Raw genomic sequence first — 22,850 nt, 5'->3', positions numbered from 1 at the left:
TGCTTATTGTAGAGATCTTCTGTGTGTGAAGCATTCATGTTTTCACAGACATGGATGTAAACTTTAAGCGCAAACAGGCAAACAGCCGCATGGCCGTATATCTAGTTAATATCAGGAGGAGGAATAGAGGGTTTCCAGGTACAAGCTGAAAAATATACATTTCGAAGGCCATAAATCTCAGCAGTCACAGGTACAGTATTTTAGTTATTTCCTCATGTGAAATGTTTCATGTTTTACCTCTAACACTGTTGAGATGAAACAAAAATTCAATGCAAATTCTGCAAGCTAGTGCATCACTGAAGAACACAAAAGGCAGCCACTGAGTTTATAGTGGATTTCTAAGCAAAATCTTTTACGTCTTTATGTAATTTTCTTCATCCAGTCTGTGTGGGAACAAAGTAGCAATCAATGGACTGTCCTCTGAAGGGACAACTCTTTTTTTTTTTTTTTAACAAAGCTCTGCTATGTTTGTTTCGTCCTCCTTTAGTTCCTCCATTTCCGCGTGCCTGTAAATCCTTACAGTTCCTGTGTTTAAATGTGTTTGTCCGTACACCAGGATGTCTCCTGGCAGTGAGAGCTACAGCCTGGCCTCCTCCCTGGCGTTGGGTCGCTCCCCTCACAATCGCAGCTCTCCCAGCAACCTCTCTTGTGCCAGTGACGCCTCCGGAAGCTCTGCTCACTGGAGACAGAAGTCGATGCCTGAGCAGTAAGGAAGAAGGGGGAGAGGGATTGTGTTTGTCTGCGGGGTTTGGGTTTGATTCAGAGTATTGTTTTATGCAAATTATGATATATCGTATCAGAAAAGCATATCAGAGGCAACAAATTCCCTCAGTGTCACAACAACCTTTTTTGCCACTTTGAGGAGATTTCCTCTGTGTTTTTTTCTGTAATTATTAATGATAGATATAAATAAAATAAATAAATGCTTGTTAATCTTCATGGTCATAAGATGATTAATTATAATGTAACAAAAGACATTTGTCAGTTTTCATCTTGTAAGACCATCTCTACCGTCCTTTAAGAAGCTGATTTATTAACGTCCACAGTTGTAACAGTGTGTGACGACAGTGTAGGAGACTGAGGTGTTTGTTTGTCTTTAACTTTTATAATGTTCTTGTCTTTTTTTATGCTCCCATCCACCACTGCCTGTGGTCAAATGTATTGTCTGTCAAACTCTATAATTGTCATTTCTATCTCTGTGTTTTTAATCAGTGTAAGCACACATTTAGCTGATGAATTTAAAAAATGATATTTTTGCCTTTGTGTTCATTCACCAGGTTTGCCAGCAGCCGCCATTCTCCAATGTCTGCGGAGAGACGAGACGTGGTCGGAGAGGGCGGGTCCAGTGGGAAATCCACTCCCAATTGGTCGAGAATGGAGGACGGGGGGAGCGGCGAACGAGGCTCAACAGGTGAATTTATGATATGGAAAAAAGCTTCTGCAAAAAAATAAGTACCTCTTACAACTCCAATTCAAAAGATCCCAACTGTCCCTTTAATATGTAGATGTTTTTACCAATGCCAGTTTTCAGTTTTCTACACATCAGTTTGTGGACGTGTGTGTGTGCATGTGTTTTCATATGTGAGGACACTTGACTCTTGAATAGCAGTGGAGGGAGGGACATCAGAGGGAAGACATCATGCATATTTATCCATTTTACTGAATCCTTTGAAATGACAGTTTCCAGCAAAGTGTGTGCACGGTGTTTGTGTGTGCATCCTCATCTGCTTGGGACAGCTTTTCAGTTCTGAGACTCTGACAGCATTTTCCTCTTCCTCCACCTTTTTCTGCAAGCTGTGAACTTTATTGCTTTCGCAGAGAAGGTCTTAATGTCTCTGCAAGCAGACAAAAGGGTGGGAGGATAATGAGACAAACAGAAAGGAGAGAGATGATTATTGAACGGTGGAACTGAGATCAAACAGCGATCTCGATTAAAGTATAGGCATTTTTCTCTGTCACTATCAAACTCTTTTCTGGAAGGTTTAATAAAGATGAAAGAGAAAGGGGAGAAATTCCTTCCTTTCCTGTCACCGCAGTTGGCCGACCTCCTCTTTGTGTGCCTTTCCTTCCCTCCCTTCCTTCCTCCAGTTTGTTCTTCATTCTCCACCGCCACTTATGTTTGCCTCTCATTCATCTTTTTTATGCTCTCGTACACTGGCTTTCATTTAATTACGAGTATTCTCCCATGCGCTGGTTTTGGGGAGTTTGCTTCTCGTTTTCCAGCTCGGTCTCTGAAAGCCACGAAAACTACATGCTCCTTTGCTGCTCCTCTAATTCCCAGCAGGATGTTGCTTTGGTTGATTGTTGACCAGCCTACTTTCAGCCATGTCCTCAACCTGTTTCGGACCGCCACAATCACAGAGAAAAAGCCCTGGTCTCTCATTCTGTGGTTGTTTATAGCACTTATGTCTTTATTGGTCAGGGTGGAACAATGCAGGCTGGGCCAGCTCAGACCGTGTCCGCCAAGTGTCCAGCCCTTCACAGTCCACTCTGCCGTCTCTGTGGTTCCTCTTCCTCCCGTTTTTACCCCTTTGACCCGTTAGTCTTCAGCAATCATGATGTGGCCGTGCTCTGTCCAGAAATAACACGAGTCACGCAGAGGGCAGAATACTCATTTTTGTTCTCTCGATTCTTGCCACACACAAACCGGACATTATTTTAGCCTTTTATGTAGCCCGTCCCGAGTTCTACATTAAAGTAACTATCGCATCAAGTTTTCCTGTTGCATCTATTTAACGCAGAATTTGCTCCATTTTCTTTTGATATCCAGTGGCAGGTTTATGATTTATTCATGCGTTGGGTGATGAGATTCAGAAAATTGGTACTGTATTCGTCATGACTTTGTTTCCTAAGCAGGGAAAGTTTTAAGTACCCTAACTGTTTTTTAAAACATACAGGAGCGCACACATTAACCGGAGGTGCTGGGAAATCGTGACTTTGGTCTGTCATGATAAATCAGGATTTTCATACATGTTAACCAGTTTTATACACCTGGTTGACCACTTGCATAGCCGTAGATACAACTAATGAAAATATGAAAGTAGCTGAAGACTTTTCTTATGCCTCCATGCTGGCACGATATTTTACATTGTTTCCATTCTTGTGAACGTGATATCTTAAAAAAAGCACCTTAAAGGGATTTCCTTAAATTTGGCACAAACATCCACCTGGACTCAAGGATGAACTGATATTGGTGATCAAAGGTCAATGACATGATGATCTTGTTTTTATTCCTGTGAACCCAATATCTAAAGAAAGTCTTGAAGGATTTTCTTCAAATTTGGCACAAATGTCCACAAGAATGAACTGATAAGAATTTGGTGATCAATGGTAAAAGGTCAAGGTCACAGTGACCTGATAAAACACGTTTTTGTCCAAAACTCAAGAATTCATGTGCCAATTATGACATAATTTGACATAGCCGTCTAACAGGATACAATGATAAAATAGTCACATTACATATAAACAAATAACAGGTCAAAGGCCAACTTCACCTCCTTTGATACCAAAAAGATGTAGCAGGATTTAGGGTCAGCTTTCATTTAATTTCTTATTAAACCACGTTTAAAACAAAATAAATCTACCTTGTTCCTTGTACATCATAATGTCATGCAAAAAAAACTTGTGAAAACATTATATCTCAGGAGCAGAAGGGAAATCATTTGGTCGGATACTGAAATGATGCACGAAGCATCCGTGTATAGATGTGTACGGTGGTAATTGTAGTTTTGACTAGTTTAAAGAAATTTATACCATAAAAATGATGCTGAAAATGCACAAATCATTGCACAGAAATTCAACAGAATACAGGAAGTGTTGATGCTCAAAAAAATCTCATAACCCCATTTCATATTTTACTTTCCCAGAGCTGGCAAGGAACCCTTCACCCGTGACCACTCACATCAATAATGATGCATAAGAAACAACACAATATATCACACGCATGCTGTATATTCAGGCCCATATCCTGCTCATAGATGCACAGGCACTTCAACAAGCAGGCATGCACACGTGCAGCTAACTGTAATTAGTGCAGAGAGCCCTTTGGGCCGCGATGCAGAGGAAACTATGCAGGGTAATGAATATTCTAAGTGAGATACGGGGGTTTCACTACATTACTAGATTCACCCCAGCAGATGTTATGATACCTCCCATAGCTCTGCCTCTCGTGGTGCTGTGGTCATTAGCCGCCTTCTCTGTATGTCTTGTTGCATAACATGTAGACAATTACACAACAGTCCCATTTATTCCCCGAGTTTCGCTTCAGGACACATACACACATTCCCTCACGCGGAACAGCTTGCCCAGAACAAACAAAGCCAGCGGGGACCGTCTGGGGACACATTTGTGTTTGATGTGTGCTACTCTTCATGACAAGTGATCTGGGTTTTTGTCCATGGACGCGGCAGAAGCAGAATGAAAACAATGTCATCGTTATGAACCTCCAGGAAGCATGAGTGCTGTAGTACCAAAACACACACAAGTGAGCAGAGAGGAGAACGACTGCTCTGTTGAATCATCAACAAATCGTCTGTTTGCACCGCAAGGTCCGTGCATGTGTTTGTCACTAACCTCCGCTCTGTTCATCGGTCTGTTTGTTGCAGAGGCTCCGGTCTCAAAGTCTGGTCAAGGCTACTCTGGAGCTCCTCGCATCCAGAGGCAGGAGCAGGTCATCCACCTGTCCCCGAAGAAGGGCAGCCAGGTCAGGATCTACACCCGTCTCACACTGTCTGCTTACACCATCAGAGCTCGGACAGTTTAAATCAGTGGTTCCAAACTGGTGGGTTGTGGTCCAAAATCGGGTCGCGGGTCCATTCTAAATGGACCACAAGTACCTTGTGATCATGTCAAGTTTTTGAAAAACACTCTTTATTTTAAAGTCTAGTGAATTTCCAGTGCAGAGCTTTTATTTTGAAGTGTGTCCTGCTTGTAGAGTGAGAGAGTTTTTTTCTTGAGAAACAGTTTTTTCCCCCCACCATTTCACCAAAAATGTTTCATTTTTATTTTGGTGGGAAAAACAAAAATCTGGAAAAGTTTTAATAGAAAAAAGGAAATGAAAAAATCATTGCCAAAAAGTTTTTTTTAAAAAAAAGGTAAAAATACAAAAAAACCCCAAAGGTTTTTAACAATCACTAGAATCCTTAAAAGGGAAAACAATCGCTATTTCTAAAAAAAAGGAAACATGCTTTCCAAACCCATGGGCCAGGCTAAGCCCCCAAGTCCTCAGATCTTAGAAATGTCCCTGGTTTTTATCTGATTGCACTTTATTCCTGTAGTTTTTTTTAAATTCTGTTTTAAGCCAACATATTATTTACATTTTGTCCAAAATAAAATTGAATCTGTAGACATTTCTCGTAAGTGAGGACCTTGAACTAATGTCGCAGGAGAAATCTGGACCTAGTAGCTGGACCAGTTGGGAACCGCTGGTTTAAATGCTCTCTAACTTGTTCTGGGGCTCAGATGACTTCTTTTTATGAAGGAATCCGGCTGTTAGTTAAAATTACAGTAGTCTGACGGATTAAAGCAATGTGAATGTGCAATTGACGTTTTCACTGACATGGAAATCTCTCTTAACTGTTGTTTCCCCTCGCTCCTCCACTCCCTGTTTGCTCCGTCAGTCTGACGGCCCGTACTCTGGGCACTCCAGCAGCAACACTCTGTCCAGCACAGCTTCCAGCGGGGGCCACAGCGACAGCGATAAATGGTACGAAATGGGAGCCGGTGGAGCGTCCAGCGGTGACCAGGGTGAGACGGAGCCCAACGGCCTGGGAGGAGGAGGCTACCTCCAGGGGGCGTCGGCTGACAGCGGCATCGACACCAGCTCTTACGCCGCTTCTCATCACACACACGCCCACTCTCATCACGGCAGCACCACCTCGCTGCTGGCTCCTAGTGGAGGCAGAGAGAGCAGGGAGCGGTCTCCATGGCACAGCCCCACCGAGGGAGGACGCAGGATGCTGGAGAGGTCGCCGGCTGCCGCAGAGTCCCCGGGTCCTCCAGGAGAAAGGAGTCTGGACGGGACCGGCCGAAGCCCACCCACTCACCTCCTGGTTAGAGACAGCAGCACCTACAGTCTGAGTGAAGCTGGATCACACTCAAGGTCTGTGTGTGTGTGTGTGTGTGTGTGTTTGTGTGTGTGTGTGTGTGTTTGTGTTTGTGTGTGTGAGGAGTGGTGATGACATGATTAAGCTTAGACAGAAGAAGATAAAAAAATCTGCCTGTTTATTATGTTGAATTCTGTGTAAAATATTCAGATGAAACAATATGAGATGGGAGTCTTTCTCTGGTTGAACTGCTCACAGGTAGGTATTTCTTGTCTTTTTAAAGGAACAGTTTGTTGGATTTAGTGGCATCAAGTGGTGAGGACTGCAGATTGCAACCTGAAACTTACTGAAACTTCTCCCGTGTCCCGAGCGTAAACCTGCGGTTAGGATTCCTGCAGTGTTCATCATTCAGGAGGTTTTTACCAGGAGCCGAATTATTTCTTCCTCTCTAAAACAAATGGACAGGATATTTTAAACTTGTAAACACAATGAATAAAGCAGTTTTATGTTACAAATCAGTGTTTCTCCAATGCTTTTCGGCTAATTGCAGATGGGCCAGTAGCCCCATACCTGCTACTCTGTGCTCACCTTTTTACTCTCACGACTTCAGATCCAGACGTTCGGGAGCAGTGTGTCTGCGAGTCTTTAAAAATGTTTTCAGATTTTCTAAAATTCAATTTCATAAACAGTAGGCCTTAAAAGTCATAAAAAAGTTCTTAAATTTGACTTTGTTAGGTCCTATTTATTACAAAAAAATTCATTTAATATAATTTAGTATATTTTTTGTCAGAATGAGTCCAGCTCTTTGCATCAGAAGTCCACAAACCTCCAGACCTACCACTGAACCCAATACTGTTCTTTTACTTTGTACTTGGATACTTGTTAGCGAAATATAGACTCAATATAATAAAATTACTGCTACATAAAAGGTACCTCTACACAGGACCACATATTTACTGCTTACCTTCACACTTAGCTGCAATGCTTGAATAAGACAAAGATGATTTGTTCAGAAATATGTCTTAAATTTGATTAAAAAATTATCTCTGAAAGCACCGGAAGCCAAATTGTCTACAAAGGTCTCTACCTGTCCATTAAAAAAAAACAAAAACAGACCCAGCAACCTAAATAAAAAAAAAAAAAGCTTAATAAAGCAGTTTCAGGTAAATGAAAAAGTCAGTGTTTTTCTGATGCTTTACGCTCCATCAAGAGCCAGTGTTTGGTCTGTCCATTCTGGGCTACTGTAGAAACGTGACGCGCTCTGTGGACGAGGACGTGCTCCCTTTGTAGGTATAACCATCGAAGATAACAACAGGTTTCTTATTTTCAGGTGATTATACACTAAAGAAAATGTATTTATTCTATTAAATTCCAATTCTACTAATAGATGCCCCTAAATCCTACATACTGAACCCTGAGGGAAATAAAGGTTAGAAATCAGTCCTTTAAGTTGACATTTGGTTTACATTCAGTATTTTTCCCTGATGTGTTTTGTGTGTATCTTTGATGCTCCCAAACTTCTTACTCATGTTAAAGAACTACTACCCTCAAAGAAACACCATCTTTCCTCACACTGAGTAAATCAGCATGAAGCAGATGGCAAACAAACAGTGTGCTGTTTGTAATAAATAGTTATTATTCTGTCGGTGTTACCTTCATAGGACAAGCAGTTGACTAAAAACTCTGGAAAGCAGTGAGGTAAAACAGCTGTGAGCGCACTTCCATTAGTACAGAAAGATAATGAATAAAGCATGAATCTAATTTATCTGTTACAGTTTTATCTAATTTCAGTTTTAATTTCAAATTTGACCTCTTCCACTTTGTCACGCGTCATCGCGGTATTTGCCCGACCTGCGCAGCATGTTTCCAATTCTCATTACTCAAGTCAATATTTCTTCGCCCGAGAGGAACACACACTAGACCACCTCCCTCTCAATAAGTCTTTCCTGGAAACCAAGCACGGGAGCAATTTTAACTCCCTCTTATCTTTCCACATTAGGCCTCAGGAAATGTGGAACACGTGTCCAACTTTTCGTGGCTGAACTGGATGTCTAGAGCTGAGAGAACTCCAGTGTCTCGCTCTTCCTGTTTGACCGCGTCTTAATTCACCCGTTCAGATAGAGTTACGGTTCGTGACCCGGGCATCATCTGTCCAGCATTTAGGCTGCATTTGTATTCTGTCAAAGTGGCGGAGAGGGAAATAAGAGGGGACTCTGAAATGAGTTTGCCAAGATTGGCTTGACCGCAGGTGATACTTTGATATAATTTTCATCTATGACTCAGTAATGTATGTCCTCCCTGGACATTCCTGCGTGATTTGAATGTTACGCTATTCAAATATTTTATTAATGCTGAACCCAAGATCAAAATCAAAATGTTTAGATTCTCCTCTCTAAACTATACAGAATCCAGGTAATCCGTTAAACTAATTGATTAAAGACAGTTATAAACCCAGGATTAGGATTCAGCTTGTGTTTATCTTTAATCAGTGACTAAGCTTTTCTTATTTCTGCTGCTTTGCCGAGATGAATAACTGCTGTCATTCTCCCCCGGCTTCCTCCATCAGTGCCAGGCACTCAGGCCACAGCTCCCCGAGAGAGGAGTCCTCCTCTTCAGCCACCTCCCCATCATCCCAGTCCTCAGCGTCCCCTGGGCCCAAGAGCTTCTACCCCCGCCAAGGCGCCCAGTCCAAGTACCTGATTGGCTGGAGGAAACCCGGTTCCACCATCAATTCTGTCGACTTTGGAGACACACGCAAGTAAGTATGAAACGTTAAAAAAGATTAAGAAACTGAGGAACAATTAAAAGTTTTGTATGCAACTTTCAGAGTCAGCATCCTGTTGCTTGTGCTCGCGCTCAGTAACCGCGAGGGAGCGCCACGCGCGGTTGCTCTGCTGTGGTGTGAAATCACAAAGTTACACCGCCAACCATCGGCCTGGCATGCATACTACAGCGCTTTCAGTTATTTTTGCTGATCTGTGTACACAAGGATAGTTCTCACAATCTTATGATATGAACGTGGATTTTTTTAAAAACACAAACACACTTTTATAGTCGGCCATTCTCGTCTAAACGTAGCCGAAGCACTCGGGAGCGTGCATAGTGTCATATGTTTTGGACTTCCCTGGAAAATTTGTCCTGAGTCACTTACATAGAAATCAGACCGCACAGGCTGCTTAAGTAATGTGGTTCTTTAATTGTAGTTCCTCACTCTAGGAGTGAATTTAAAATGTACACAGACAAATATTTTAAGATATGTGAAATATATGTTGCCACCAGAGTTTGTGGAGGTGGCTCTTAAAAACAGTGTCATGACAGTTTTCCACAGTGCTTACATTAGGAGGGAATGGGTGACAAAATTGAACATTAACAGCTTTACAGTGACAGTTTTTATTGTAGTGCTGCCATATGACACTGAATTTTATCCCATTACTCTTCCACCCACTGTTCTTTCATATTAATGTCCTCTGGTTGTGATAATATGCGTATTACTAGAGCACCCCCTTGTGGTTGAAAATGATATTACACTTGCTGCAGTAACTCAATGCGATCACATAATCAAAGACTCTGCTGTTGAAGCTGAAAACCACATTTTTCATGATTTATCAATGCTGTTATTGGAAAATGGAGAAAACACATTAACAGCATCATAAATGATAAATGTTCTGTCTGTTTGTGTTTGTGTGTGTTACAGGAAGTCTCCAGGAGAGGGTGGAGTGGAGGTTCCCACCCCAGCAGCCAGGCCCTCTCTGAGGGACATGCACTCGCCCCAGCCTCATGCCAAATCGACTATGGAGGAAGATGTGAAGAGACACACGGCCCCAGACAGCCCTCCACCTCCACGCAGACACAAGGAGAAGGTACGACTGCAGGTGTGTTTGACAATCTCGTTACTGGAACAACCTGTTAAACATAAGAACACATACTGAAGCAACAAACTGCTGCCAGACAGATTTATATTATATATATTTCAGTGAGTCCTGCTGATCAGTAGACTTGATTATCAGCAGATTACACTGCTGCTGTCAGTTTATCCTGGATGGATAAAGTGTGGCTGGATTAGGCTGAATAAAATCATCAAATTTCTGCTCCTGACACCGCACACTCTGATGTGTCTCAAATCTGTGTGATATAATGGCTGATAAGTTGCCTCAATAAATAACCCACTTTTGTCCAATCCAGCCTGCAGCCCTTTCATTATTGGAGTCAAGGTTCCTACATTTTAAGGCAAATATGATTAAAGACTCAATAAGATTTTCTTTATAGCTCGCCACTCAGAATGAAATTTAAGACCAGTTTTACAATAACCACACCTGAAGGATAATTTTGCTCAAATTTTAATTTTGACACAAGACATGACATTTTTGTCTTGTGGAAATGATACTTATACCAAGTGTTAAATAAACCCTTTTAGAGTGGAACATGTATAAGACAATGAACATAAAATTATATTTACAGACTGTTTTCTCAGCAATCTCACTCTGCATGTGAGATTCCACTGCCTGGATTCCTATCATGACGAGGAATTTGGGAAATTATTTGACCAAAAGTAGATGTTACCACTTGAGACTTTTCCAATGCAACATCAGAAAAAAACGGTTTATAAAATCCTACTTCTCATGTCCTAAAAATGTCGAAAAGACTTTTTGAAAGATTGATTTCAGAAATGTAACTGCCTTACTTTATATTTATGAATTCAATGCCTTTTAAGACTTTTCAAGGATCTGCGGGAACCCTGATTGGAGTCAATTCTGTAAGCAATTATCAAAGTAAAAATAAGACAATAAATATCCTCCCAGTTGCAGAAGGAAAATGTTGGCATTGTACTCTGCGTGTTTCAGAGGTATCACAGTAAAACATACGATGACTTTGTCATGAGGAGGTCGTGGGATGCTGGATGTGTTGTCACACAGGTGAGACAGCTGCTAAGCTGCAGGCCACTGACCAACAAACAACTAACCTTGTTTTACAGAGTCATCTCTGCCTCCAGCCCCATTCAGGCACCAACCATGGATGTTTTGTAACAACCCGTCGCAGTGTTTCCTTCGTTTTTTTTAGGCTCCGGATATGGATGTTTTACAGCAAGAAGTCATCATTTTTCCAACTGCTTTTTGACTCCAAATGTAGGTGTTTTCTAGCAGCCTGTCAACAAGCATAGTGCCCTAAAAAGTGTTATTTTTTTACTGACATTGCTGCATTTCCTGCCATAATAGTGGCATGAAATGCTGCTGTTTTTTACCAAGACATTGCTGATTTTCCTGCTGGGATTGTGCCCCAAATCTGGGTGTTTTAAGTCAAAACATCACCCTTTCCTTATAAAAAAGTGTGTTTTGTGCCTGAAAATAACCACACGTTAACCAGTATTTTTTCAAGGTAAAGCTTTGGACATAAAAACTTATAAATGAAATATATCTTTAGTGTGCAGAAATGCACAATGCTGACATTTTTTCTGCCGATTGGGTTGTAAATGACAACATCAGTTTGTGATTAATGCTGTAATAAATAACCTGAACAAGATTTGATGAGTCATCGATGCTGCTGGTCTCTACAGGTGTCCACCCACATGACGCCTGGGTTCAGATCTTGAGTTTTAGTCATATTACAGTAACACTTCTCCATCACTTCCCCTTCATGCTGTGCAGCACGGCCAGAAATCACCACCAAGCCAGCCTCTCAGGCGCCGCGGCTCGCTCCATCGTACCCTGTCGGATGAGAGTATCTATCGTGGCCAGCGCCTCCCTCCCCTGTGCGACGCAGTGGCTGAACCGACACTCGGCGCCGATGTTCTCTTCAGTTGCTCCACCCTCCCACGCTCACCCACCACCCGCGGAGTTCCCCTCCGACGGCCTTCCTACAAGCTGGGAGTCAAACTGCACGGTATGTGCAGAGAGTAATACATCCACACTAAGTTTAATCATGATATAAAATAATGAATAAAGTGAAAGAGTTTGTGTCAGATCTGATGTGTTTCTGCTGCCCCCTTTTGATTGAAAATACACAAACAACAATTTCACATTCAGTTCAATTAAATCCGTGTTTACAGGTGACCTTTCGGCGTCTGACACATCACTGGTGGATCTGGTGGAGCGTCATCGTGGACCCCTCCCTCAGGAGCTGATGCCCCTCCCGTCTCAGGACAGGGACAGTCCTCTAGAGTGGACACACCTGGTGGATGTGGCCAATACCTTTGAGAGTGAAAGAAACACACACTATGGTAATAGTATTTATAATAACTACACAAATGTATTTCCTTTTGTGTGATTTATTTATTGTGCAAATAAAAAGCACCAGACTTTTGGAGTTTTGTATTTTAAGACCTTGAATGAGGAAAAGATAACATAAAATTGTCCTAAAGGTTATTATTATACGGACTATCATCATCACAGTTACACCATGAATGTATTTTACACTATGAAGAGACTTACATGTGTTTTCAGTTGGAGACATTTTTCATTCATTGTGCATCTGCCTGCACCTGATGCTGGTTTTCAGTTGTGTTTACCTTCATCCATTTCTCTTTTCTTCCAGTCCAGAGAAGTTACGTGTTCGGAGATTCAAACCACCGAAGCAGCGGCGCCTCCAGTCCCCAGCAGCCCCACATAGAGCTGCAGCCTGCTCCGCTGTCTCGACCCTCATCTAGGTAGCACCAATACCCGCACACCCTGCACCAGTTTACTTTCATTCACACCTGTTTATACCTGAAAGGGACATACCAGAAGCGTTACAGCCGGGACCAAAATGCTCACAGAGAAATACGAGGGAAACCCATGCAGCTTGTGCATTTTGCAGCCAAACAAGACACAAAGTAAAAGTAGGGCTGGGCAATGTTGTTGTTTTTTTTGTTGTTGTTTTTTTTGTTGTTGTTTTTTTTGCATGATAAACAGCTCGCAAAATACAACTAAGTAAACTCAGAATTTCAGTAGAAAACTGCACTCAAAAGTTCAGCTACTTTAAAAAAAAGATTATTGATGCTTTTTTTAATTTCATTTTTTCTATTCAGTGTTCATTTTTTAAAATTAGAATTATTGGAAATAATTTTCTTTAATTTTTTTTTACAATTCAGCAAGCAGTTTGTTGTTAATCAGTTGTATACTGAATCCGAAGTAGTATAACTATTGCAGTATTCTACGTCATATCAAAAATTTTCCTCAGATGGAGCAGGGCTAAGTAAAAATGAGCCTGTTGTTTTCCTTTTTGAGGAAAAAATATGCAGTTCACTCCCTCATCTGTAAAGCTAATCATATATTTAAGTACTGCTAAAAATAGATCCTGCATTCATTCAGCGAGGCTTCTCATCATGCAGCTTCTTTAACAACTTTACATAAAACATTCACGTCCTTTGGTGTCATATTAGATCAGATTATATGCAACTTTATCGTTATTGCTCGCACAACAAAAAGCAGTTTAGCATCCAACTAGAAAGTCCGTATGGATCCGAATAATGTAAAGAAGATAAAGACTGAACAGTGCATTAGTGGGAAAGTATAGTTTCAATAATTTATTTCCATTATCAACATCGGTTCATTTTGAATTTGTTTGTGTGCGCTCAGCAACAGCAAAACATAATCACATAGGACCCACAACCAGGAGCATCCACAGAAAGCACTGCGACAATTACAACACAGAGATAATTCAGTAAATATAGTTGTGCAACAATAAAGTTCAGGCCCTTAAAATGACAACACGAAGTGCATGTGCTTCTTTGTACAACCAGTGAAACATTTAGGAAGTATATTTCAGGATAAGCAAGCTGCTCAAGTCTTAATACTGCAGAGTCTTCACCTAAAGGGAGAAGAATAACAGAGAGTTTGCAGGGTGTGAGAGTCCTTTAAGCAGCCTGGATCGCCTGAACCAACAACAACCAACACCTGAAAAAACATATTGAGAAAGAAATCCCACAAATTGCAAATAAATATAATCAGTAAAGAAATAAATAAATAAAAGTTGACAAGAAAATGATTTGAAAATTTGTTGGATGGGATTATTAGATATGATGAAAAAATTACTGCCACCCACCGGACAAAATGGAAATTACACCAGTTGCTATTAAAACAGACCCAAACTGTCAACAATAAATCATTTTGATATTATTGAAATAAAATATAATTAAAATGTAAATAAAATCATTCTATTTATTTTTCTTAAGTTTCTGATGTTTTTATAATTATTTATTTAATTTTTAACATCAGAGCTACTGTAACGAATCAACATCTGCCCCACAGGATCGACAAATTATTTCTGATTCAGATTTGATACATATATTTAGACCTATATTTTGATTTTTCAATTTAAAAAAAAAGCTTCTTAACCCTGTTCTATACGTTGAAATATTATTATTATATTGTTAAAGTTATGTTACAGGGGGAAAAAAAAACCTTTTAGCACTTTCTTGAGGCCATTTTTTTGACTTTTTCTTTTTAATATTCTAACATAATTTTCTTTTTCCAATTTCTTGCTCATTTTTGGACCATTTCTTAAGTTTGTCATGGCCCTCTTTCCATGCTTTTGAAAGAAATCAAGCCAATTTGCACAAGTTTCAAATAATTAAAATGTCTAAACTTTTATGCTATATACAGCTAAATACTTTAGAGGGTGTGTACATGACTCTGCTGTGAAGTATTTTCTCGTGTGCTGTAGAGTTTCTGAACCACACCGTGATAGAGAAGGTGAGCACGCTCTCTATTACCGCCCTGTGGAGCTGTAACATTACAGCCTTAGCAGGAGAAATGTGACTGTGATGTGCACGACATAGAAACTAAATGTACAGACACAGGGAGTGAATGCAGAGGGTGAACAGTGTGTGTAGCACAAACACACACACACACACACACACACACACACACACTGAGCAGTAAACCAGTGGGTAACATGGTGAAGGCCACATAGTGTTAACCGTGTTCATCATAGTCCTGCAGCGTGTTCAAGACTGATCATAACTGACGATGATTATTATTATTATGAGTGTGTGAACGAGGCCGAGTGTGTTTCTTTATCGTCCACAGTGAGGGCCACATAGGGCTCGAGAGGAAGGTGACCAAGCTGGAGGCCATGGTGAAGATGCTCCAGGAGGACCTCAAGAAGGTGGGAGAGAAAACACAAACATATGCACATAAATATATGCAGTTACATTGGATTTGTTTGTGTGTGTGTGTGTGTGTGTGTGTGTGTGTGTGTGTGTGTGTGTGTGTGTGTGTGTTGGAGATTTCGTCAGCGTCTACCACTACTCTGTGTGGTGCTTAAAGATAACTTTCTGGCTCTCCCTCTCTATTCAAGTTCTGGCAGCCGAGGTGAAAAATAGAAAGGCTGAGGTTGATTTGCATACAGTGGAGCAGGGACCAAGGGGTGTAGATAAATATTTTGTCTTCAGTAAAAAAAAAAACAACAAAAAAACAACTCAGTCAGCAGTTGAGCGCTGCTGATTTTTTTCCGCTCTGCTGCTTATCGTCGTTAACCGCTGACTCAGACAACAAAAATGTCCTGCATACTGTAGGAAATTAATAAAAGATGACATGAAAGAAAACGTGAACATTATTTTTTTAAAGGGGAAAAAAGGTGAGGGAAACTGTTCACAAAATAATTATTAGTAGTATTTTACAAAAAAAAGGAATACCCCTTTATAAATTTCAACACTTTTTAATGTAATTTTCTTTTTTTTTTCCAGTTTTTTTTTTTTTGCTTGTTTTTCAGGTAATTTTCCCATTTCATTTGACCAATTTTTGCTCTTTTTTTGGCCACATCTTGTTAAGTTGCTGGTTGCCCTCTCCCCGCTATTTTTGGTTGTTTTTTTTAGCTCAAGGCACTCAGCATGCTCCTGCAAAACACAAGGCACATTGAGCGGAAAAATGCAAGGCACTCTGTAGGGGTCGGCTGATTTTTTAGGTCCCATACCAATACTGATCATGAGTACTTAATGAGATCGATAACGGATATTTGGAACCGATATGCATTTCTAATAAAAACAAAAACCTCTCTGTCAATGTTTAGAATTCTGAAGCCTTTAGCAAATCAGAACTGAAACTTTCAGCATCTTTTATAGCAACTTCGCAGCACATTTTTTAATAAAGTACAGTGCAAATTTAAATGAAAACTGAATAAATGGAAAAAGCTCCCTGCAGTTTTACAAAGTAAATTCTGACACTTTCTTTGCATGAGTTGCAGACTGCCTGCTGATTGAGTGAAATTACGCACACTTTTTAATCAATCAATTTTTGGGGGGATTATTAAAATACAACGCCAATACAAACAATCAGCAAAATGATCAACAACCAACCAGGCCGACAATGTGTCGACCGTTAGCAAATGCAGCCAGCAAAACAATTCAGTCATTAAAAATCATTACAAAAAGCTGAGCTCAAACTGATCATCTCTATTTCAGAAACCTCAGACTGCGCCATCTGTCCTCTAAGTAACAACAAAGTAGACTTCAGCTGTGAAGCCCGAGAAAAGCCATTACACCTCTGGCTGCGGCCTTTACTGTTGATCCCAGACAGGACGGACCAGTCGCACCACACTCGACTGGTAAAAGCAGCACCACTTTATTTCTGACAGGACTGGAAGCTAAAAGTCCTCTGCCGAAGCCTTCTGTTCCTCTGACACGTTTGAGCTTTTCTCTGCAGACTTTAACCACTCTGACCTGTTAACAGTCGAGAGTTTTACCCACAAAACAGCCGCAGTCTGGTTGTGATTTATTTCTTACGCAATTCTCAGTAAACTCTCGGCTGTCGGTGAAATTCTGGAAAGTGTTGAGCCGTCTACATTTTTTTTAAGTGGCAGATTAATTTGACACCAGAAAAACCGAGTATGCTTCGCTCTCACCTCCTTCAGCCGCCCTCAAGCCAGCAGCAATCAGCTCGCAGCTGAGTGACTGCGTGAAGCCAAATGCCCCACGGTTTTAATGTTTTCTTTAACTGCCGTGGTATTTATGTTCATGCACCCAACCGGGGATTTAGTTTTGCTGTGCTTTTGGCGGATTCAAAATGTCAACTGATAAAAATCTATCCACAAAGCCCTCAAGTTCAGCACAGTGTGACTCACTGTCTGCAGACTCGAGCTGTTTCTTTAAATACCAGATAGTTTATTTTATTTATGCAGAGTAAAGCGTTTACATTCAATCGTGAGTGTTAGTGGTTTTGTTTTTATTGTATTTGTGAGGCATTTATTCCACTACAACACTCATTCCATTATTGTTTTTGTTTTTCAGAGTTAAGTGCTTAAAGCTGGGGTAGGAAGAAATCTGAAAAACAAAAGACAACAAACAGAATTTAAAAAATCCTCGAGACAGCCACGGGCATATGCACACAATGCTCACAGTAAACCGCTGTTCCCCCTAAATTGTCGCACACAGCTCATTCGTTCAGCCCCTCCTCGCCCCACTCTCTCTCTCCGTTTATCGGACTGAAACTAGACATGAATTAGCTGTTATGACCTGGCTCTTGGGCCTGAAAAATATGGGAGACGCACCATTTTAAAGGATAAACCAAGGTAACTTTATTGAACAAAAGTAACTGAACATGCTAATAAACAGAGTCTAAAGCGTGGGATGTTAATGTCAGTAAAGCAGACAGCGCGTGTGTGATCAGTGTGTGTGATCAGTGTGTGTGATCAGTGTGTGTGATCAGTGTGTGTGATCAGTGTGTGTGATCAGTGTGTGTGATCCGTGTGTGTGATCCGTGTGTGTGATCAGTGTGGTGTGGGGATGTTGTGTAGTGGGCAAAAAAAAGGAAACTGGGGATGAACTCAAAGTTGATACATCACTCAGAGGGAGCGTCCCTGTTGGGAGGAGAGAGAGAGCAGAATGAGACACAGCATCCATTTATAATCCAGCAGCACTGGGCCCTGGTGCCAAGAGAGCCCTGATTACTGGCCCACCCCCCCAAAAATAAACTGGGCACCCCATCTTAAATACCTGGTTTGATTTATTAACTTGAGCCGACGTTTCTCCGTCCTCCACAGGAGCGAGAAGAGAAGGTGAGACTTCAGGGTCAGATCAAGAGGCTGTGGGAGGACAACCAGAGACTGCAGGAGGAGTCGCAGACGTCTGCCGCCAAGCTCAAGAAGTTCACAGAGTGGGTCTTTAACACCATCGACATGAACTGAGTCCGACCTGCACGTTTCAGCTCTCACACACACACGCACACACACGCACACATCAGCACACACAGTCTGGACGGAGAGGCAGAGGGGGCAGGAACTGTGCTCGAGGAAAGTGGAGACTTGTTGGACTCTGATGCTGAACCCTCCGACCATCTTCCATCGACTTCAAACAGTCATTTTGTCGGCCAGCGTCAGTCTTCACAGACGGCTCTTTTTAACTTTCTCAGGACGAGACTCAAGAAAAATGAGCGTGTTCATCAGATTAAGAAGGACTGACCTTTACCATAACGGGACCACGGGAGCGTTGCCGAATTGTTCTTTCTCTCATAATGCCGTGCCAAAAGTTTTTTTTTTTGCAAAAATGCCAATGAAGAGGAAGCTCCCGCACTCCTTTTTTCTGAAGAGGTCAGCTTGTGAACGTCAACACTCCCTCTGCCGTGCTTTCCAAGTGGATGCGCTTCTTTCTTTTGGACGACCTACAGTAGATATCTGACCTTTTCCCGTTTTTCCTAGTTACTTTTTTCTAATGTTGCCCAGCTTCTCTTTGTGCCAAACCAAACCTGCCACAGCAGAGGGCAGCAGAGACATCCCTGTGACTGCAGAGAAGACGCCTCTGAAAAGCCACGCAACAGGTACGCCACAAATCTGCCGGCCTGGACGCAAACAAACACACATAATGAATCTGAAGCCCGCTGGACACAGCAGAGGTTTTCATTTCTCTCACGTGTAAATGGAGTGTAAAGAAATTAAGTGTTTCCTCGAAAACTGAAGGGTCATCGTGGCTGTTTGTCCGTCAGCCTCCGACATGGAAGCAGGTCCATCTGCCTCCGATCAGAAGGGAAACATGGATTTGTACAGTGTTTTTTTTCTCAGATCTGGATTACTGCATCCTGTCTGCCTCCACAGCACAAACCAACACCTGACAGAGGAGTTTATTTATAAGCCATCGGCAAGCGGTGCCATTAAACATGAGTGACATCCAGAGTGCTTTGGTCCATCTCAATTGTATGTGTCTTAAAAGCAATAGGAAGAAGTCCTGTCTCTCAGAAACAAAGGGGAGAGTTTGCTCTGGGAAGTTCAACATGGATATATTTCTTTTTTTCTTTTTTTTTTGAAAGGTTATACTTAACAGACATGCTGCACAAGAGCCTTCGTCTTCTTCCGTGAAAGCATCGTGCTTTTGGGAAAAAGCAGCGCGAGGACTCAACATCCCACCGTCTGGAACACAGAGAGCCAGCTGATGAGAAATGACAGAGACATTGGTTAATTTATTTCCTTGTATTATAATTCCAATAAATAAGTTGTTCTATTCGTACAGTACAACTGACATCAGTGTTTAGTTCCTCAAGAAAAGGGTCACTAGCTATATTATTTAAAATGGCTTTCTTTCTTAATTCTGGCTAACGCCTGACTATATGCTTTTTCTTCTGTATTCTGTTGTATTTTGTGGTGCCTGAGCCTGCTGTCGTGTTGCTTACAGTGCCCTCTAGTGATGACCAGTGGAAATGTCATGGTTATTAAATGTGCTGCCAGTCACTCTGTATTTTTTCCCACGCCTCTTCAACAATCAGTCAGACATCGATGGGGAGGCCACACGAACACAGAACAGCAAGAAAAATCAGGAGCCAGCTTTGAGAGACAATCAAAGGTTGATTTTTGATAAAGGGAGCAGACTTTATGTGTATTTAGTGTGTGTGTGTGTGTGTGTGTGTGTGTGTGTGTTAGTGTGTGTGTTTGTGCTTAAAGTTTAACTTCTGTCCTCCAGTTTTCTGGGATTTTCAGAGAACATACAATACTGTGCAAAAGTCTTAGACCACCATAAACTTTATCTTAGCAAGGTTATAATGATCATATATATTTATTTTTGTTGTCTCTTGACTAAAATACAACCAGATCATTCAAGATATATATATATATATATATATATATATATATATATATATATATATATATATACAGTATTAAAAACTTAAATATTTTAGAATAATACAATTTCAACAGGCTGCAGTTGCAACTATTTGGTGTGACCTCCCTTTCTCCTGAGCATATCTTGAACTCCATACTAATCTTCTGTTTACACCAGGCCTCATTCAAGATCTGCAAAGCTCAATGAATTGTTTTAGCTACCTTTTTGTTATGGTTGCATGGTTTCATTTTTTGCACTAAATATTAACCCCAGTCTGAAGAAGCCATTGTGTTGTGGCCTGAGACTTTTGCAGAGAACTGTAATCCAACAAAAATGAGGTGTGTGCTTGGATTAAAAGGCCCCGCAGTAAGGAGGAGTTATTGTGTTTCAGTGGCAACGTGTGTCATCTTTGTGTGAATGTACATCAGTCTATCCAGCCGTGCCTACAGTCACTTATTTTGGTCATACTCCCAGGCAGAACAGGGACGTGCCTTTGAAACAGCACCTGGGGAACAGATGAAAGGGAAAGGCTCTTCTTCGTCATCCTGAAAATAAAAACACCTGGTAACACACACACCTTACACACATATTAGTTTTAAACAGCATTTTAGTCACAGTCGGAGACTTCATCAGTGTTTGCGGTGGGTATTAACTGGGAGCCTGAATATTTTTACTGAACACAATCAGGCCCGTCTGCCTCCGGACGCAGGGACAAGACTGTGTGTGAAGTGTATGAAAATGTGTCGACGTGTGTGTGTTGTGTGTGTGCGTGTGTGTGCCTTTTGCATCCAGTTACATGCAGTATATCTTTCAGGGCAGCTGGCCCCTGTAATGAGTGTATTGGAAGAAATGTTCCCTCAAATCACTTACAACCCAAGCAGGAGCCACAAAGCTGTTTGGGCAGCCAGGTGTCTGTGTTGGGGTTTTTTCAGGTCGCTAACTCGAGCATGTATACTGATACTGTTCGAAAACGTGGTGTAAGCCTTAATTCCCCCGTCCTTTGCCATCAAAGCCCTTTGATGAAAAAACTCTCCCAGTTTCTGAATCTCTAAAAGCAAATTTGCGTCTTGAATCGATGCAATTTAAAACCCTGCAGCAAAACGCACAGAGCGGCACCCGGTCTGAATGTAAAGAGAATATAAACAAGCCTAAAGAAATGTGATGTTTACTATTACCGACACTCAGCTCTGCAGTTTTGCAGGGAGAAGAGTGAACCCTTAACAAAACGACGTAGAGGGTTCTGTTTTAAGAACCTCTCGTCAGCCTGCGTGGATCATAACGACCAGAGAACAGTCAGCTGCTTCATTGCTTTGCTTGTTAATATAATTCTGTTCTTCTAACAAGTTGGCCAGTTGTGAAAAGCAGTCTAGTCATCAACCAACAATGTGAAATCCTCAAAATATTCACAAAATATGAGTCATTTAGGCAGGAATGTTCCCTATCCAGCAAGTTTGACTGTAAATTGTTGTGAGCTCTGGTTCCCTGACCGGAGCTACAGTACGTCGACGCTTAAATGATGACTTATAGGTAGTTTCGTATTTTATTGTACATGGAAAGTGCTCTAGTTTTTTGTATTTCAAATGAAGTACGGCCACAAGGCTGACTGTGCAGTGCAGATGTTTTCGCTCGCATCTTTAAAAGTGTGCATCAGATGTTAGATACAGTCGTCCACCTTATACAGAGACGCATAAAAACGCACACACACCAGTTACTCCAGTGTGAATGCCGAGTTGTTTAACGGTGCATATGTTTTGTTTTGTTTTTTCTCTCCTCAGCTTTGTTTTTTGGTGCTTTTTTGGAGGGTTATGGGAAATGTAAATGTTCAGATGTTCACATGTTCCATTTTGTACTATCTTTTAATTTGAAGAACCTTTGCACAGTGTTTTATAAAAAGGATTGTGTTGACAGGTTTTGGATAAGAAGGGTGAATTGATTCATTCCTGTGCAATCTTGTCTAGATGTTGCTTCTTAGTTTTCCTGTCAGTGCAGCTCCTGAACAACAGAGGAAGGTGCTTGACTCAATTCATTTCATAAAAAAAATAATTGAACCCTAATTTTCCTCAACTGTCACTGATCAGACAAGAGTGGGCGGGATATTGTTTTTGGGGGAGGGATGCTGGTTTTTAGTCAAGCACAACTTGCAAAGTTGGTGATTGCAGCAGGAAAGGAAGGTTTCTCAAAGCTCAGAGTCTCGGCTTACGCCGCTGTGTCCAGATCCGTTTTGTTTCCTCCTGTCGGAAAAACAAACACAACAGTTAAAGTGATCAGCTCTGACTTGAAGATAAAGCACACAATTTCAAGAAGTTTTAAAGAATTGAATATGAGGTTTACATCCCAGATCCATTGTCTTTGTAAAATGTAAAGATAAAAGACATTTGCAGTGATAACAGTATTAAAGTTTCTGAAATAAATAAATGCTGTATCGATTTGTGGTGCTGTTGACTTGTTTGTGCTTCTGCATTGCCTCTTGACTTTTGAGTAAAAAAAAAACAAACTTTAACACACTTTCCAATAAACTGACATGAGAAAGCTACAGTTTGTGTGTGTGTGTGTGTGTGTGTGTATGTGTGTGTGTGTGTGTGTGTATGCGTGTATGTGTGTATGTGTGTATGTGTGTGTGCTTTGAGTGTTTCATTCACAGATCTTCAGAAGTATTCATCACCCTCACACTTGGTGGGTGTATTGCTGGGGACATGAAGGACATGCAGTGTTAAATCTAGTATAATTTAGACATGTGACATGTCCGATATTAACCCGTTCAGATCCCCTATCCAACTTTTCTATGATTTCTAGATCACTGCTTCCTG

At 41.2% G+C, this 22,850-nt stretch overlaps 1 protein-coding gene across 3 annotated transcripts in view; it reads left to right on the top strand.

Moving 5' to 3' along the window:
- The window catches only part of sipa1l1 (signal-induced proliferation-associated 1 like 1), a 111,687-nt gene extending 89,218 nt beyond the window's left edge, over positions 1-22,469 (top strand). The window contains exons 15-25 of one of the 3 annotated variants that reach the window (XM_088089213.1): positions 557-706; positions 1,278-1,411; positions 4,605-4,702; positions 5,619-6,100; positions 8,611-8,802; positions 9,739-9,904; positions 11,687-11,921; positions 12,088-12,258; positions 12,573-12,684; positions 15,047-15,125; positions 17,997-22,469. In XM_088089213.1, coding sequence (XP_087945339.1) covers positions 557-706; positions 1,278-1,411; positions 4,605-4,702; positions 5,619-6,100; positions 8,611-8,802; positions 9,739-9,904; positions 11,687-11,921; positions 12,088-12,258; positions 12,573-12,684; positions 15,047-15,125; positions 17,997-18,140 — 1,963 coding nt within the window. In that variant the 3' untranslated portion in view covers positions 18,141-22,469. Of the gene's footprint in view, positions 1-556; positions 707-1,277; positions 1,412-4,604; positions 4,703-5,618; positions 6,101-6,327; positions 6,742-8,610; positions 8,803-9,738; positions 9,917-11,686; positions 11,922-12,087; positions 12,259-12,572; positions 12,685-15,046; positions 15,126-17,996 lie in introns of those variants that run through there. The other 2 variants (XM_088089212.1, XM_088089214.1) reach the window with 2 other exon arrangements.
- Positions 22,470-22,850: the final 381 nt, after the last annotated feature.

Source organism: Plectropomus leopardus, chromosome 16 (genome assembly GCF_026936395.1).
Source record: "Plectropomus leopardus strain MGB_pleo_1.0 chromosome 16, ASM2693639v1, whole genome shotgun sequence".
Taxonomy (NCBI): Eukaryota; Metazoa; Chordata; class Actinopteri; order Perciformes; family Serranidae; genus Plectropomus; species Plectropomus leopardus.
This window is presented reverse-complemented; position numbering and strand designations above follow the sequence as displayed.